The sequence below is a fragment of the Portunus trituberculatus genome, chromosome 14 (genome assembly GCF_017591435.1).
Source record: "Portunus trituberculatus isolate SZX2019 chromosome 14, ASM1759143v1, whole genome shotgun sequence".
In the NCBI taxonomy this organism is placed as follows: Eukaryota; Metazoa; Arthropoda; class Malacostraca; order Decapoda; family Portunidae; genus Portunus; species Portunus trituberculatus.
The window spans coordinates 20,327,039-20,346,683 of NC_059268.1; the positions used below are offsets into that span (position 1 = coordinate 20,327,039).

The 19,645-nt window shown below is 41.6% G+C and overlaps 1 protein-coding gene across 7 annotated transcripts in view; it reads right to left on the reverse strand.

Annotated features, from left to right (window-relative positions):
* LOC123503811 (1-phosphatidylinositol 4,5-bisphosphate phosphodiesterase classes I and II-like) overlaps positions 1–19,645 on the reverse strand; it is a 256,990-nt gene that overhangs the window by 95,763 nt on the left and 141,582 nt on the right. For 6 of the 7 annotated variants that reach the window (XM_045253843.1, XM_045253844.1, XM_045253847.1 and 3 more), the window contains one exon: positions 10,381–10,464. In XM_045253843.1, coding sequence (XP_045109778.1) covers positions 10,381–10,464 — 84 coding nt within the window. Of the gene's footprint in view, positions 1–10,380; positions 10,468–19,645 lie in introns of all 7 variants that reach the window. The other variant, XM_045253845.1, reaches the window with a different exon arrangement.

A 19,645-nucleotide genomic window follows, 5' to 3' on the forward strand; every position in this document is an offset into this window, starting at 1 on the left:
AATGAGAGTATGAATAAAGAAACATTAATTTAACTTTGGACTTCTAAAAAACACATACACGTTTATTCTTCTCACTGTTGCTGTTTGTGATGGAAAAAAGGAGAGAAAGAAACAGAAAAAGATAAATATATACGTGTGTGTGTGTGTGTGTGTGTGTGTGTGTGTGTGTGTGTGTGTGTGTGTGTGTGTGTGTGTGTGTGTGTGTGTGTGTGTGATCCTCTTTCAATCGTTTCCTTCCTCTTTTCTTTAATTTCTTTCTTTCTATCGTTCCTCCAGTGTGTGTGTGTGTGTGTGTGTGTGTGTGTGTGTGTGTGTGTGTGTGTGTGTGTGTGTGTGTGTGTGTGTGTGTGTGTGTGTGTGTGTGTGTGTGTGTGTGTGTGTGTGTATGTTAATTTTCACGGAAGGGTGAGGGTAAACACGAGAGTGAGAGAGAGAGAGAGAGAGAGAGAGAGAGAGAGAGAGAGAGAGAGAGAGAGAGAGAGAGAGAGAGAGAGAGAGAGAGAGAGAGAGAGAGAGAGAGAGAGAGAGAGAGAGAGAGAGAGAGATGGAGTGGAAAGGACATGAAGTTGACACAGAAACGAAAAGAAATAAGAAAAATGGACAGGAAGGAAAAATATTGCAGAAAGGAAGGAAAGAAAAACAGAGGAAGAAAAATGGAAAATAATGAAACAGTAAAAGAAAGAAGGAAGAAACGAAGAAGAAGAAGAAGAAGAAGAAGAAGAAGAAGAAGAAGAAGAAGAAGAAGAAGAGAGGAGGAGGAGGAGGAGAAAAAAATATCAGCACGAAAGCTTTAGTTTATCTGAAGGAGATTGAACCGAGACACCGCCACACACACACACACACACACACACACACACACACACACACACACACACACACACACACACACACACACACACACACCTTCCATCAGCCCTACGCCCTTCAAGCACTTATATTTTTCCATCTTTACTTCTTTTTCCAATTCCCTATCACACTCAGGCGTCTTCTCCTCCTCCTCCTCCTCCTCCTCCTCCTCCTCCTCCTCCTCCTCCTCCTCCTCCTCCTCCTGTATCTCCGTCACTCCCCAATTCTTCCTCCTCTCAGTGTTGCTTCTGGTACTGTGGATCTATTTCAATGCTTTTTTATTGGAGTTTAGATGTAGATGACGTGTGTGTGTGTGTGTGTGTGTGTGTGTGTGTGTGTGTGTGAGAGAGAGAGAGAGAGAGAGAGAGAAATGGTGTACTCTCTCTCTCTCTCTCTCTCTCTCTCTCTCTCTCTCTCTCTCTCTCTGTTGACACAAAATTGGTGAACTCATGAAAATAAAACGATAAAACAAAAATAGATCGAATAATAAAAAGCCTAATACATGAAAGAGAACTTAATATAAATACGACGATATTAAAAACCAGCAAAAAAAAAAAAAAAAAGAGTTACATACATCACTAAACCAATCAAGCCTGTTAAAAATCACACGCAAAAAACTGAGAGCTCTTCCACCACCACCACCACCACCACCACCACCACCACCACCACCACCACCACCACCACCACCACCACCACCACCACCACCACCACCACTTTCACTACTATCACCACCACCACCACCACCACCACCACCACCATCACCAATACCACCACCACCACCACCACTTGGTATTCCCTCTTACATGAAAAAGAATAAATAAAAAGTGAAGATACTCTCTCTCTCTCTCTCTCTCTCTCTCTCTCTCTCTCTCCCTTCCTATTCTTTTTAAGGTTATTACAAAGGCAAGATTAAGAGAATTTCGTATTATCATAAAAAGCGAGAGCGAGAGAGAGAGAGAGAGAGAGAGAGAGAGAGAGAGAGAGAGAGAGAGAGAGAGAGAGAGAGAGTATACATTTTTGCTCAATATTTTTAATCTCTCATTTCTATTCGTGTCCACATTGTGTTCTCTGTCACCCGTATCAGGCTTTTCTTTTTCCCTTTTTTCCCAATTTTCTCTCCCTCTTTTCATTCCATTTTATTCACGTTCTCACTTTTTCCTCCATTTTTTTCTCTCTGCTTTTTTAAACCCAGAATTCTCGTCCTTTGTGTCTGGTGGTCGGTCTCTGTACAGTAATCCCTGCAACGTGTAGCATTATAAAAATATATGCATGAAATGGAATAAAGAAAGGAAAAACTATTGTTCCCCTTTCTTTTTCAATCCTGACTGGGGGAGAAAAAATAAAGGAAAGGGAGTTTTAGTTGAAGTTCCAGTGGTATTATTAACTCCTTCAGTACAGGGACGCATTTTTTTTTTTTAGCTTTTAGTTTTTTGGGGTGTGATTAGATGGTTTATTTACATTAGGCGGGGTCCATGGAGGGCAGAAGATTAATGGCTAAAGTCTTCACTATTTCAGTCACCCACATGAGTGTCTGAAGCTGTATAAAGTCACCAAATAGTAAGCAGAATGAATATGGAAACGTGTCATGGTACTGAAGAGGTTAACTTGGAGAGAAGAATGTAGATTAAGAAGTCACAAAACGGTTCCAATGATAATCGTAAACAAACCACAGAAATGGAATAGAGAGACATTATTTGCTGGGAGTTGACGATACACATCACGATAAAAAGTTGAAAGCAAATAGTTACAAAAAAATAAATAAACTGACTAATAAGGGACAGAAAACCAGCAAAGATAGATAGACAGATAGATAGATAGATAGATAGATAGATAGATAGATAGATAGAGATAGAGAGAGAGAGAGAGAGAGAGAGAGAGAGAGAGAGAGAGAGAGAGAGAGAGAGAGAGAGAGAGAGAGAGAGAGAGAGAGAGAGAGAGTGTGAGTGTGTGTGTGTGTGTGTGTGTGTGTGTGTGTGTGTGTGTGTATGAAAGTCTGTGAGTGTGTGAGTGTGTCGAGCCGAGGCAGAGAGAGAGAGAGAGAGAGAGGCGAGCAACAGATGAATGAGGTAGGTTGTTGGACAGTCTCTTTCCTCCCTTACAGACCGGGAGGATTACTAAGAGCTGGCCCAGAAATAGACTACTGATACCAGCTCATCATCTAATAACAAGCCGGGAAGAAGTCACTGGCCGCCCTTCGCCTCTGTCACTTCCTCAACCTCGCCTCTAAACACCAGTGAAGTTAAATGAATTGATGCTAACGTAAGGAAAGTTAGCTAGGACAAATATTAGCTTACTTGTGATGCTTTGCCTGTCTATGTATTAATAAATTTGACTGATTTGAAGGTGGATATTGGAATAGAGGAAAAATATTAGTTGTTAATCTTTACGAGGTTACTTATGATAATCCAAATATGCTAAGTTAATTGGGAAAAATATTAGTTTAGTTGTGATGCTTTGCCCGTCTATGTATTAATGAAGTTGACTGATTTGTTAGTAAATATTGGAATAGGGGAAAAAAATATCCATATTCATTCTGGTTACTATTTGCTGATTTCATACAGCTTCGGAAACTCATGTGGGAGCATTGAAAAAGTGAAGACTCTGGTCATTAATCTTCAGATCTCCATAGACCATTTCTAATGTCAATAAAATCGTCTAATCGTATACAAATCTCAAGGTTTCCATATTCATTCTGGTTACTATTTTCTGACCTCATACAGCTTCAGAAACTCATGTGGGGGATTCAAATAGTGAAGACTGGTGGCCATTAATCTTCTGACCTCCTCATGTCAATAAAATGGTCTAATCGTATACAAACCTCAAGGTAAAAATTGTGTCCCAGTACTGAAGGACTTAACTCAATCAATCTACGACATCTGAAGAAACACATATACTTAGCTGAACAATACACATACTTCTTGCATTTCTCCTCAGCCAGACATGCACCGGCGCCGCAGCAGCCTCGGGTATGCACAGAATGAGGAACAGCCGCCCGCCAGCTCCCGTTACTACATTGATGCGTCCCAGATGTGGCGAGAAGAGATGAGACCCGCCGCGCATCCCAACCCATCCCATCCCACTTCACCCTAGACCGTATTCTGAAACACTTCTGCGTGTCACGTATCTTCACTACTTTCAAAAGGGTCTAGTTGAGGTTATACGGATCTTTTAAGTGTTTTTTTAATGGTTCTTGTGATGGAATAACGAGATTTCTACAATACCAACAGGGGGAAAATTCTTGAGAACCAAACTACTCCAAAAGGGTCTAGTTAAGGTTATACGGATCTTTTAAGTGTTTTTTTTTTATGGTTCTTGTGATGGAATAACGAGATTTTTTCATTACAAACAGGGGGAACAGTCTTGGGAAACCGGCTACTCCAAAAGGGTGTGGTTGAAGTTATACGGGTCTTTTAAGTGTGTTTTTTATGGTTCTAGTGATGCATTAACGAGATTTCTACAATATTAACAGGGGAAACAGTCTTGAGAACCTGGCTACTCCTCTCTGTGGCCTTGGGAAATAGTCGTGGTGAGAGAGGAAAGTGTTCAAAATACGGACATGTCTCCCTGCCTCGCCACACACACACACACACACACACACACACACACACACACACACACACACACACACACACACAGTTGCTGCCAGTAATGAGATTAAAGTGACAAGACTCCCATCAACAATATGAATAAATTACACACACTGGGTTTGCTTGGTATTAACAAAGCAACATGAGTGAGCAAGCGTAATGTATAGGATATTAACGACTAATCCGTGTAATTCTCCTGAAAGTGAAGTGGACGAGGTGAGCGTGTGTAGGGGAGTGAGTAACTGTGAGCTTGAACATGGTAACTATCCTGCCTGATGCTTACTAAAATCACTACTGGAATTTTAGTCAGTATTTCTTTCATATATATCTAATTTCCCTTGCCCTTCTGACACCCGTATTCTTTAAACCCCTTCAGTGCCATGACGCGTTTCCATATTCATTCTGCTTACTATTTGGTGACTTTATACAGCTTCAGAAACTCATGTGGGGGATTAAAATAGTGAAGAGTGTGGCCATTAATCTTCTGACCTTCATAGACCCTTTTTAATGTCTATAAAATGGTTTAATCGTACACAAATCTCAAGGTAAAAATGGGTCCCAGTACTGAAGGGGTTAACACCATTTTCAAAACACTATGTTCGAAGTTACACTGGTTTTCAAGGAGGTTGTGTAGTTAAAATGACAGATTAACACGATTTTCATATCAATAATAGGAAAAATAACCTTGAGAAGGCGGCCAATCATCCCTGTGGCCTTAGAAAACAGTCGTGGTGAGAGAGCAAAGACTTTCTCAATACGTGGCTTACTCAGAAAACAAGACTTGCAATCACCGATCCGAGAAACAACACGGGAGTTTGACGTAAGCAGCGCAGCGTGTGTGTGTGTGTGTGTGTGTGTGTTTATGTAAGAGGGAGCACTGGCCAAGGGCAAAAAAAAAAAATAAATAAATAAAAGAGGAAAGAAATACATAAAATAAAATAAAAATGAATAAATAAATAAGTTTGAAAAAAACCCCCACTGAGGTGCCAGTCCCTACAGAAATTATACAGAAATACACACACAAGGGAACTCCGAGGGTGGTATAGAGAGAGAGAGAGAGAGAGAGAGAGAGTGTGTGTGTGTGTGTGTGTGTGTGTGTGTGTGTGTGTGTGTGTGTGTGTGTGTGTGTGTGTGTGTGTGTGTGTGTGTGTGTGTGTGTGTGTGTGTGTGTGTGTGCCCATATTGCCTGGATTCCCCGAGCGCCAGGACTCCCCAACTGGCTTAAGAAGGTTCGTAATAAAGCCACAGAGACACGCATGCCAATCTTGTCGAGGCCTCACTAGATTAACTGAGCCGATACGAGTAATGAGGCGGCACTGTGACACTCATTCAGCTCTGCCTTACTTGCTGTACACGCTCAACTTCAACTGTTTAAGTGGTAGATCAAAGGAGTGGACTCAATCATCAGGTTGTTAGTGCCGTGTCATTTAGGAAGCTTTGATATATTAGGGATATTTATGGAAAGAGATTAGAGGAAGAAGTAGGTCAGTTTCATACGAGGATTGTTATGTGTTGGTTTGCTGGTTTATTGCAGCTCTCCCAGTTAATTTTCTTATGTTTTTATGTCTTATCTGTCTTTTTTTTTTTTAACTGTCTATCACGTATAAGCAAAGCGCCATTGTAAGATATTTTTATGCCCTCGGTAGTTCTCCCTCTTACATAAGGAATATAAAAACATTCAGACATTTGTCCCTATCCTTTGACTAAATCTTTCAGCTCTGAAAGGAGACTGGCGACTGAGTGGGCCTTTTTTTTCTCGATATTTTTGCTGCCCTTGGCCAATCCCCGTCTTTAAAAAAAAAAAAAAATACAACTTAGGAGTTTTCACAATTCTAGAGGCAGTTTAACGAGAAATCTAAATCACTAAGCGAAAACAGCAACAAGAACACTGTAAATCTTCACTCTCGCCTTCAAAAGAGTTCTGTACAAAGTTCACAGCAAGTATAGACTAAACCAGCGAGGCGGAACCATAACAAAATCTCATGAACTACTGGTATACGTCTGTTTGGCTTGCCCACCTCCACACCCTCCCGCCCCGCCACACTAACGCTTCCGTGCGCCTTGACGGCCAACCAGATTAGCCTGACGGACAAGCCAATACACGTGATGGGTAGTGGATTCCGCCAGGGGAGCGAGTGTACACCGTCAGTATACACGCAGTCAGTTAGTCAGTTATTCAGTTCGTTAGGTCATTGACGCACGAGTCCCCCAAGTGATGTATCAACAAAAAATGGAAAATGATACGAAATAGATTATATATGATACGTATACACACACACACACACACACACACACACACACACACACACACACACACACACACACACACACACACATATATGACTGTGTATACCTATAACAGCTTGAGTGAAGGGATTGTAACACCAGAAAGTGTACAAAATTTAAGGAAAAGTTAGATAAAATTAGATATGGAAACAGGTCACTATGAACTCCACTCGAACCCTTTAACATACAACTAGGTAAACACACACACACACACACACACACACACACACACACACACACACACACACACACACACACACACACACACACACACACACACACACAACAATTTCCATATTTATCGTGGGACTTACTTTTTCTTTCATAATATTACCTCAACGAGCGTCTTGCCTCGCCCGCATCACGTCTGGGAGGGCGGGGCATTTGCATACAGCCAGCCCATAATGACGCAAGAAAGGGGACCGGAAAACCACGGCAAAAAATAAAGAAAGGGAAGAAGAAAACGGGCGACTCACGGGGCGGAAGGAAGGAAGGAAGGAGGCAAGGAAGGAAGTGAGGTAAGATAGTGATGCATATGGATGTGTTTGTGAAGGATGGTACGAGAAGATTTGTGGGCAAGGAAGTGAGTGAGGGAGTTTTTTATTTACAATTTTTCAACGTGGAGGTCAGGTAAAGGCGCAAAAAGAGAGAAGAGCAGGTAAGTTTGCTAAGATGCTGTAATGTTGCATAGCTAACGAGTGGTAGGAGTGAGTGAAGCATGAATATCGAGAATACACTTTACAATACACTTAAGACAGAGAGTGTGCTTATTCTAACGTGAAAATTGGATAATGGTGCAGAAAATGAGCGTTTAAGTCTACAAAATCACCGTAATGTTGTATAGCTTACGAGAGAAATGGAAGTAATACAGTCAAGTAGCAATAGCAGTACCAAGAGCAGAGATACCTAAAAATAAACACAGAAAGAAGGTAGAACGATAAAAACTAATATAGAAGAATAAAAATCGCTCAATACTGTTGAAATAAATACCAAACACAGACTGAGGTGATAGAGTTAAATAGTAATAGCGTACCAAGAGCAAAGATACGTAAAAATAAACATACAGAAGGAAGGTAGAACGATAAATACTAAGGTTTATACGAGTATACGAGAAAAAGAAAGCCCAAAATCACACAATACTGTTGAAATACATAACAAGTACACCTGAAGTGATAGAGTTGAATAATAGCAGAGATACGTAAAAATAAACATACAGAAGGAAGATAAAAAAAACCAATGTTTATAAGAGCATAGGAGGGTAACGTAGCAGAAAATCACTCAATACTGTTGAAATACATACCAAACACAGACTCTACTGCAAAGAAACCATGGAAGAAGAAACGACACGTATTTATCTTAATATAGCAACAATAGCAACGAAAATAGAGGCTAAGAAAGAACCAGCCACTGTTGTTATTGACGGTAAAGGAAATTGAATATAAGTAATGGGATGGAAGGGGGAAAAAAAAAGCCTGAAAACTGAGAGGAACGAGTTTGGGATGAGGTTGGCAGCAATCAATCAAGGTAAGGGAAAGTTAAACCACGTAAAAGATGGTTTTTAAAGCGAATTACAAGGGTGACTTAGGGAAAAGTGGAGGAAAGTTTGCCGCAAAATACAAAGATGGTTTAGGGAACAATGCAGCTCAGTTAGGGAGGGTCGACAGGGAAGGAGGAAGAATCTCCGGATAAAAGGCTGACTTAGGGTAAATATGGAGGTGATGTAGGGAAGAATGCACATTATTTAGGGAAGTTTACGATGAAAAACAGGAAAATTTATGGAAGTTAAAGATAAGGAAGGGAAGAAATCAAAGAGCAAGAAAAGTAAACTAGAGTGAAATGAAGATAAATAACTTAATAAAGGAATGAAGGAAGAAAGAAGAGAAATAAAAGAGGAAATCAATGTGTGTGAATGAAAGAAGAAAGTCAAGTAAAGAAAAAAGGAAAAATAAAAAAGAGAGAAATGAAGCAAAGTGAATGAGAGAGAGAGAGAGAGAGAGAGAGAGAGAGAGAGAGAGAGAGAGAGAGAGAGAGAGAGAGAGAGAGAGAGAGAGAGAGAGAGAGAGAGAGAGAGAGAGAGAGAGAGAGAGAGAGAGAGAGAGAGAGAGAGAGAGAGAGAGAGAGAGAGAGAGAGAAAAACAGACAGGAACAAAGACAGACAGAAAAAAAAGAGAGAAAAAGACACAAAACAGGCGAAAAGTAACAAAAACACATAAGAAAGAGTAAAAACACGCTGGTTATGAGCAAAGAGGGACACGCAATCTTGAAAAAAGGCCAAAAAAAAAGGAGAGAAAAGAGGAAGTTATGGAGAAGTTAGCATGACTTACACAGCGCCAAATGGAGTTGAGGAAGAAAGTTTGCAAGAATTAAGTGGGAGAGAAAATGCAAAGAAACAAAACTTGGAAAGACTAACACAAATAAAACGCCTCGAGAGAGAGAGAGAGAGAGAGAGAGAGAGAGAGAGAGAGAGAGAGAGAGAGAGAGAGAGAGAGAGAGAGAGAGAGAGAGAGAGAGAGAGTAGTGTTAGGAAACGCATCTCTATTCCAATCAACAAAGAAATAAGAAAAAGTAATGGAACACACACACACACACACACACACACACACACACACACACACACACACACACACATACAAACGAACCTTACTTTCTTTTCTATGTTCAAATTTATGCATGAGAACGATAGATGGAATTGTTACGTAAATAAGCTTCATATATGGACCGCCACGTGTATGCAAGATGTCTTCCCGCACCGAGCCTCGTGTTCTTGTGCTCTCATACACAAAGACGCGTGAAAAAGTTATAACTATTTAAGCTACACGTTCTTTGTTGTATTAGTATAGACTCGTACTCAAAAACACCTTGCGTTCTCACCACATCTATTTTCTATCGCCACAGAGATGATTAGCAGAGTTTCCAGTACTATCTATGTTAAGAATATAAATAGCTCCTTGATTTTTTTTCCCTTCCTTATCTTTAAATTCCATACATCTCCCTGTTTCTTATCATAAACTTCCCTAAATAATGTGCATTCTTCCCTATACCACCTCCATATTTACCCATGTTTCCAGTACTATTTATCTTGTTAAAATGTAGAAATTCTGTTAAACTCTCACTGAAATCGTAAAACACCTTAAAAACTCACATATGTTTAATTAGAGCCTTTTTGAAATACGTGCAAAGTAGAAATGCTTCAGAATATGGACCTATGTACATACAACTGCGCATTAACATCAACATCCAACTCTCCAAGACTCGCATTTGTAACCCCGTGGAAACAGCGGACTCCCAACACGGTCACGGGGATGCAGGCGTGTGTTTTCCCTCCCATGGCCCTGTACCTTCCAGCAGCGAGTGTGCGGCGGACTTGTCAGCCTCGCACGCCAACTGAAGACAAATAAAACAACTCTGCCGACACACACAAGTCTTTTCTCCTTCCTTATCCCGTCCTATCTTGAGACATTCTTTTTATATAGAGGAGTAATGACCTAGAGTGACAATTCATACGAAAATACGCTTTTTGAGAAGACAAATCACACAGACTCTTGGCTAACTCTACTTACTTTAAGGGAACTGCCAATCAACTGGGCTTGTTTTTTTTATTTTTGTTGCCCTTGGCTAGCTTCCCATCTTGCATAGAAAAAGACAAATGTTGAGTACTCACGTCTGCGTTGCTGCTGTTCTTCCAATAGAGGTAGAAGCCCTGGGGGTCCACCTTGAGAGTGACGGGAATCCCAGCAGAACTGTCCTGTAAGGGAGAGGGAGAGACAGAGGGTGGTGAGTTACGTGCTGGAGTGAAGAAGAAAAGTGGTTTATGTTTTGTAAAGGAAGGTGAGGTAGATATGAGAGAGGATATGTTTATTAAGATGCTATTTGTAAAAGTAAAGGTTAACCCCAGAGAGAGAGGGAGGTGGTGAGTAACTTGCTGGAGGGAACAAATGTGGTTTATGTTTTGTGAAGGAAGGTGAGGTAGAGATGAGAGAGGATATGTTTGTCAAGATGCTGTTTGTAAAAGTTAACCTCTTCAATCCTTGGGCACATTTTCACCTTGAGATTTGTGTACGAGTAGACCATTTTACTGACATTAGCAAGGGTCTATGGAGGTCAGAAGATTCATGGCCACAGTCTTCACTATTCTAATCTCCCCACACAAGTTTTTGAAGTTAGTCAGTCAGTTAGTCAGTCTGTCAGTCAGTCAGTCAGCTAGTCAATCAGTCAGTCAGTCAGTCAGTCAATCAGTCAAGTTACCCAGTCAGTCAGTCAGTCAGTCATTCATTTATTCATTGAGTTAGTCAGTCAGTCAGTCAAGTTAACCAATAAGTGAATTAATCAGTCAGTCAATCAGTCAAAAGATAACCAATCAGTCAATCAGTCAATCAGTCCAAAATTAACCACTCAATCAATCAGTCAATCAGTCAGTCAGTCAGTCAATCAATCAGCAACCCAGATCAAGTTAGTTAATCACACAACACTCGCCTTAATCATGAAATCAGAGCTTCCGAGTTTACAGTGCAGTCACATCAGTCAGCCAATCAGTCAGGCAGCTTAAAAAATGCACTCAAATAAACATCACTAATTAGAGAGAAAGGGAAAAAAAATCCATGGCACCAGAGAGGAGGAAGAGGGGAAACTGAATCACAGAGGGAGGGTGACTGGGCAGATACATAACATTACACTGCCTGGAATGAGAGAGAGAGAGAGAGAGAGAGAGAGAGAGAGAGAGAGAGAGAGAGAGAGAGAGAGAGAGAGAGAGAGAGAGAGAGAGAGAGAGAGAGAGAGAGAGAGAGAGAGAGAAATCTTTTTCTTGCTTTTGGCCAGCAGAGAGAGAGAGAGAGAGAGAGAGAGAGAGAGAGTGGGATCTTTTTCTTGCTTTTGGCCAGCATTCCTTCTTACATAAAGAGAGACAGAGAGAGAGAGAGATAGATAGATAGATAGATAGATAGATAGATAGAGAGAGAGAGAGAGAGAGAGAGAGAGAGAGAGAGAGAGAGAGAGAGAGAGAGAGAGAGAGAGAGAGAGAGAGAGAGAGAGAGAGAGAGAGAGAGAGAGAGAGAGAGAGAGTGTGGGCATTTTTTTTATTTTCTATTGTTCTGGGCATTTCTAGAGCAACACGTCACAGAAAGCTATACACGAAGACTCTATAGAAGGCTGGACATTCAAAACACATGCGTTTCTCGAGCAACACGTCAGAGAAGGTTCTCCATGGAAGGCCGGTCATTGTTTCCCATCAGACACACACACATGACCTATTCGTTGTTCCCTCGCTCCTTGCTCTCCCTTCAGCCTCACCTCCTGTCTACCCTCTTGTTTCACTCCCCTCACCCCTTTAAGAGCCATGATGAAACTCTCTCTCTCTCTCTCTCTCTCTCTCTCTCTCACTGCTAGCTTGAGTGTTTCCAAGAATATTCATTATAGGCTTTACGTGTGAGGTTGTGCGTGTGTGTGTGTGTGTGTGTGTGTGTGTGTGTGTGTGTGTGTGTGTGTGTGTGTGTGTGTGTGTGTGTGTGTGTGTGTGTGTGTGTGTGTGTGTGTGTGTGTGTGTGTGTGTGTGTGTTGGGAGAGCAAAATTTACAGGCACCACATATTCTCTCTCTCTCTCTCTCTCTCTCTCTCTCTCTCTCTCTCTCTCTCTCTCTCTCTCTCTCTCTCTCTCTCTCTCTCTCTCTCTCTCTCTCTCTCTCTCTCTCTCTCTCTCTCTCTCTCCATACCATTACACATTACCTCTCTTTCATCTTTCTTCTCCTTCTCTCCCTCTCTTGTGTTTCATCATATCACGGTTTTTGCTTTCCCCTTCCAGCCTCATGTTTCACTAAAGATTTCCACCCTGTTGGCTAAGCAAAGTGTGGACTGGAGCATCTCTTTACCAATAATAACATAAAAGCACCTGGTATGATGATGATGTTGATGGTAATGATGAAAAAAATCATTATAAGAACACATACACATAGGCACACACACGCACATACACACACACACACACACACACACACACACACACACACACACAATAATCAAAAGATATATACACATGTTAGCCTTTTTTTTTGTATTATTAGTTTTGTTTATAATTTTTTGTGTTCCTAAGTCTGTGAAAAGTATAAACAAGTGAATAAAAAGATGATTCAGAGATATAGATACACACATGCACACACACACACACACACACACACACACACACACACACACACACACACACACACACACACACATAGGAGGTCTTAACCGCGTCATCACCTTTACTATCCTATCTTACCTTTACCTGTTCTCGTAAAGCCAAGCACGTTGAACCCTGTCCCTTTCTTCCTCTGATCTGTAGCATAACTACACGTATCTACCAACACAAAGGAAGCTAAAGGAAGCAATCACACCCTTTCAATTCCTTTCCTGTCGTCATATACATTACCTCCTTCAGTACTGGGACGCATTTTTACCATAAGTTTTGGGTGTGATTAGACCATTTTATTCACATCGCAAAGGCTCTACGGAGGTCAGAAGATTAATGGCTACATTCTTCACTATCTTAATCCCCACGTAAGTTTCTGAAGCTGTATAAAATCACTAAATAGTAAGCAAAATAAATGTAAAAATGCGTCATACCACTGAAGAGGTTAAAGGGAATCTGTTTAACCTGGCTGTGACATTCTCTACTGGCTATGCATTCAACATTCGTGACTATTCGTGACTCGTGCAGTTTTAGTCAAGCCTCACGCATCCATGCACTGAGCGGCGCGCCTCCTGCCATGCCTCACTGCCTCGCTGCCTCCAGCCTGCCAGTTTCTCGAGACTCGTTCCCGTATTTGGACAGGTTTTGTTCTCTCATAACGACTGTTTTCAAAGGGCACACAGGTGACTGTTCGCGTTTCCATTGGTGTTATTTCCCATTAAATGTGCAATATACATGTTCAGTTCCATGACGCGTTTTCATATTCATTCTGCTTACTATTGGGTGATTTCATACAGAAACTTATGTGGGGATTAAAATAGTGAAGGCTGGCCATTAATCTTCTGACCTCCATAGACCCTTCCTAATGGCAATAAAATGGTCTAATCACAGCCAAAACTCATGGTAAAAATGCGTCCAGGTACTGAAAGGGTTAAACGATGAGGAAAGCCATGGAAACATACTTGGATGCCACAATAATGAAAAACATAAGAAGAGAAGGGAAGCTGCAAGGAGCCCTCAGCCCTACTTGTGGTACTCTTTACATGAAACACACTTACACAGTTTCACCTATCATCTCTACCCAAAAAATTCGTCTAATCTTCTTTCAAAGCTCACTAATGACACAGCGCTAATTAACTTCCAGCAAAACCTGTTACGATTTGACAAGCGACGTGGGAATGTTTGAGAATACGGACCTTCCTGTTACACGTCGCTCACTAATCAAACAGTCATATTTTCCTCTTTTTCCCTTTAATTTTTTCTTCCCCAAATGGCCATGCAAAGGTAAAACATTCATGCTAGTATCTATTTCACCTTCCTACTCCTTTGCATGTATTTCTCTATATCCACAAGGGTCAGCATACTCTCTGTTCCTGCCTTTGTGTTCCTTTGTGCATATGTACACGTAAGATTTTCCAAAGAAGTCCATCAGATCGTTAAGAGTATTATAACTTTTTTCCTCTTTACATTCACTTAAGAGGCTTTTTGTTTGCTAGACATTCCAAAATCTTGCGGTCCTCAAAACTGATGCTTTCTAATGAGGACAAAAGGTATTACACACACTCGCAAACTGCCTTCCTCCTACGCTGTGCTTGGTATTGTCCTTACTGAATCAGAATGTTATTGTTCCCAAGACTGATGCTTCGTAATGAGGGCAAAAGGTATTATACACACACATTCACTCCCTTCCTCCTATGCATCTATTCTGAGATCCCTCCAAGTCACATTTCCATCATTTTCAAAAGATCTAGATAAGGTTACACTGATTTCTAAGTGTTTTTCATAATTCTAGTGAGAGATTAACAAGCTTTCTACATTATCAACAGGAGAAACAGTCTTAAGAACCTGGCTAATCATCTCTGTGGCCTTGGAAAATGGTCGTGGTGAGAGAGACAGAAGAAAGACGAAGAAGAGAGACAGAGAAGTGAGGGACAGGAATGAAAGAGAGGAATGAGAGACAAACACAGCACACAGAAGAAGATAAATGATAACACGACCCCACAGTAACATTATACATACCACATTAATGAGAAAAGCTACACAACACGATAAGATAACTAATAACACGGTCCACGAAAAATAAATACCACACGTGTCATCCCACCACTCTGAATTTAATGACCTCACGTGCTTCAGAGTGATTTCCTATTTCCAGCCACGAGTCAAGAAGGAAGGAAGGAGGAGTGAAAAGTCTGCGATAAGGAAATTAACACCTCTCTCTCTCTCTCTCTCTCTCTCTCTCTCTCTCTCTCAGTCATGGAGGATGAGAGGAATAGCAGATACGTAGTTAGAAATAAAGGCAAAGAAGAGAGAGAGAGAGAGAGAGAGAGAGAGAGAGAGAGAGAGAGAGAGAGAGAGAGAGAGAGAGAGAGAGAGAGAGAGAGAGAGAGAGAGAGAGAGAGAGAGAGAGAGAGAGAGAGAGAGAGAGAGAGAGAGAGAGAGAGAGAGGCAAAGAGATAACCAGATACATATGACAAAAAGATGAAGAGATAATAAAGAAGAATAAGAAATAATGAAGGATAAAGGAAGAAGAGATAAAATAAAGATAAAATTTACACAAACACACAGAGAGAGACAGAGAAAGCTAGAGACAGACAGAGAACATCAGAACACCCAACAAACACACAAACTAACAATAAAATCTTTCACCGCCAGGTCAGACCAAGCGAAGCCGAGGCAAGGCAAGGGAAGACAAGCCTAGCCAAGCCAGGTCACCCCGCCAAGCCCCGACAAGACCCCCGCTACTGTGTGAGAGTACAAAGACCTTAAAGGCGCACAGAGTCTTGAAATCTCTCGCCACCTTTCATATCTCAGTTTACCAGTGTGTGTGTGTGTGTGTGTGTGTGTGTGTGTGTGTGTGTGTGTGTGTGTGTGTGTGTGTGTGTGTGTGTGTGTGTGTGTGTGTGTGTGTGTGTGTGTGTGTAGGGAAGAAGGCTAGATTTGTGTCGATACTATTAAGAAAATTAACTTATATATAGTGTAAAAATATAAACTATCTATTTATTCTATCAATCTATTCTATCTATCTATCCATCACTATTCATAATTTATCTAATTATCTACTACTACTACTACTACTACTACTACTACTACTACTACTACTACTACTACTATTGTTTATATCACCACAACCAGCGCCATAAAATATTTCTTTCTTTGACGTGTATAATATTAATCTATACGAGAGAGAGAGAGAGAGAGAGAGAGAGAGAGAGAGAGAGAGAGAGAGAGAGAGAGAGAGAGAGAGAGAGAGAGAGAGAGAGAGAGAGAGAGAATGAATGATGGAAGGAGAGGGAAGGGGAGGGGAGGAGAGGAGGGTAAGAGGCAAGACAGACAGGTTAGTTTACATGAGGGAGGAGGAGGAGGAGGAGGAGGAGGAGGAGGAGGAGGAGGAGGAGGAGGAGGAGGAGGAGGAGAAAGAAGAAGAAGACCTTGAGAAAAATAGGAGGAATTTAGCTAAAGTTGCAGAGAAGAGAGTAAATAGAATAAAGAAGAAGGAGAAGAAGAAGAAGAAGAAGAAGAAGAAGAAGAAGAAGAAGAAGAAGAAGAAGAAGAGAGAAAAGAAAGGAGAGAAGAAGCTCTGGGTGGTGGTGGTGGTGGTGGTGGTGGTGGTGGTGGTGACGACTCAAAGAGAAACACGTGAAAGGAAAGGAAAGAAAAGAAGGAGGAGGAGGAGGAGGAGGAGGAGGAGGAGGAAAAGGAGAACACTACCTATCTCCCCCTCCCCCCCTTTGGCCATTAGGAAAATGAAAATGACACCTTTGCTACAGCGCCATCACTCGTCCGACAATTGACGGAAGCCCAGCACAAGGGAACACAAAGGATGGACAAGAGACCACCACCACCACCACCACCACCACCACCACCAGCAGCAGCAGATTTGTAGTCCCTTGCTAGCTTCCTCCTGTTATTATTATTATTATTATTATTATTATTATTATTATTATTGTTGTTGTTGTTGTTGTTGTTGTTGTTTTTAAGGTTTAGGAGGAGGAGGAGGAGGAGGAGGAGGAGAGGAGGAGGAGGAGGAGGAGGAGAGAGGAGAGAGAGAGAGAGAGAGAGAGAGAGAGAGAGAGAGAGAGAGAGAGAGAGAGAGAGAGTGATTAGTACAAACATCAATGCTCCAAACACACACACACACTCTCTCTCTCTCTCTCTCTCTCTCTCGCGGCGCAGGTTTTAAAGGGAAGTTGGCTGTTTGTATTTCTGTTCCCAATATTTTCTTCTTTTCCTTCATTATCATTCCTTACCATCTATCCACCCTTCCTTGCCACTTCCGGCGCGCCAAATTAGAGAGAGAGAGAGAGAGAGAGAGAGAGAGAGAGAGAGTAGTTTCTTACATCAATCCTTGCTTTTTTTCGCTCTCAGTTCATCTATATGGTGTCGAAACTCATCTTCTCTCTCTCTCTCTCTCTCTCTCTCTCTCTCTCTCTCTCTCTCTCTCTCATTGTTCCTATACAGACAAACCCTATAGGCATTAACCCCTTCAGTACTGGGACACATTTTCACCATGAGGTTTTGGGTGTGATTAATGATTTTATTGACATTACGTAGGCCCTATGGAAGTTACAAGACTAATGGCCAGAGTCTTCACTATTTTAATCGCCACATAAGTTTCTGAAGCTGTATAAAATCACCAAATAGTACGCAGAATGAATATGGAAACGCGTCATGGTAGTGAAGGAGTTTAAGACGAACAGGCAGAGGTAAGAGTGATTTGCATGCTACCTCAGTTTATCTTCCTTGATTTGAGCTCCTCTTCTTTCTATACCTTAAAGTTTGACAGTTTGCGCCCAACGCTTTCCACTTCTTCACCTCTTCAGTAGCATGACACGTTTCCATATTGATTCTGCTTACTATTTGGTGATTTTATACAGCTTCGGAAACCTATGTGGCGATTAAAATAGTGAAGACTCTGGTCATTAATCTTCTGACCTCCATAGACCCTTCCTAATGGAAATAAAATGGTCTAATCACATCAAAAACTCATGGTAAAAATGCGTGTCAGTACTGAAGGTATTAATGTTATGAGGGGATTAAAATAGTGAAGACTCTGGCCATTATTCTTCTGACCTCCATAGACCATCCAAAGGCAAACAAAATCGTCAAAACATACCGAAAAATCAAGAGAAAAATGCGGCTCAGAACTGAATGGGTTAAGAGAGTGTATAGGGACGTGTTTAAGATGTCTGGCAGGGGTTAAAGGGCTGTGTAAGGCCTTGAGAGGGAGTAAAGGGACATTCTATAAGGTAGTAGTGGCAATAACAACCTTGACCTCGCTACCAGACCTCTCACTAAGGCTTAATTACGTGCGTGAGGCCACAACCCAACCAGGAGTCATTCATTCACAGCCATTCACCGTCTTGTCAATTCCGTCTCTCTGGCCTGTATTCTGAAACGCTTTGCTCTCACCATCACTGCTTTCCAAGGGCTCCAGTTGAAGATACTCGTGTTTTTAAGAGTGTTTTTATGCTTCTGGTGATAGATTGGCGAGATTTCTAGGTTGTTAAAAGGAGAAACTGTCTTGAAAATGTGTCTAGTTGTCTGTTGTCTTTAAAAAATTTTCGTAGTGAGAGAGGAAGGCGTTTCTGAATATGGGCGTCTCTCTCTCTCTCTCTCTCTCTCTCTCTCTCTCTCTCTCTCTGGTGGTGACAAAATGAGGTAATGTTTGTGAATAATGACACTACAGCCACCACCATCACTACCACCACCACCGCCGCCACCACCACCACCACCACCACCACCACCGCCAATGCTTAAAAGACCCATTTTTGCACAACTCTCCCCTTAGTGATTAAAAAGAAAAAAAAGGAAAAAGGGTAAAAAAAAAGTTTGACAAAAGTTTTAATTAAACGAATACTTTGACTCTGCCTGAGGAATGGTATCACTTTCTCTCTCTCTCTCTCTCTCTCTCTCTCTCTCTCTCTCTCTCTCTCTCTCTCTCTCTCTCTCTCTCTATTCATCAAAAGAAATCCCTCCTTCTCCTCTATTCATGCTTTCTTTTCTTCCTCCTTCCTCTCTTTCTAATTTTCCTTTCACCATCACCACCACCACCACCACCACCACCACCACCACCACCACCACCACCACCTCCTGATCTGCAAAGCTAAGTAAGATGCAATTCTTTTCTCTCCTCTTCTCTTCTATCTTCCTTCTCTCCTTTTCCTCCCCTCCTCTCTCTTTATCCTCCTCATCCTTCCTTCCTCAATTTTCTCTTCCATATCTCCATTTTTCTTTTCTTCTCTCCTTACTCTCTCATTTTTCCTCCCGTCTTGCTCTATTTCTCTCTTCTGTTCTCTCTTTTCTCCTCTCTTTGTACGAGTTTACTACAAGGACTGCCATGTGTAGAAGAGGAGGAGGAGGAGGAGGAGGAGGAGGAGGAGGAGGAGGAGGAGGAGGAGGAGGAGGAGGAGGAGGAGGGGCAGGAACAAAGTATTCTACATAATTACATTCTTAAACATTAAATATTTTGGCCCAGCTCCTCCCTTTCCCTGCCTTCCCGCCTCGTCACTCGCGTGTTTCCACCATAACACACAACACAGAAGCTCATATTCTGAAACACTTCCGCGCCTCACAGCTCCTTCACTATCTTCAAAGGGTTCTAGTTGCAGTGACACGGTTTTCAAGAGTGTTTCTCTGATTCCAGTGACGTGTTAACGAGTTTTCTGTGTCATCAACAGGATAAATACTTTTTAGAACTCTCTCGTCTCTGTAGTCCTCGAAAATAGTCGCGGTGAGAGAAGGAAGCGTTTCTGAATACTTCCGA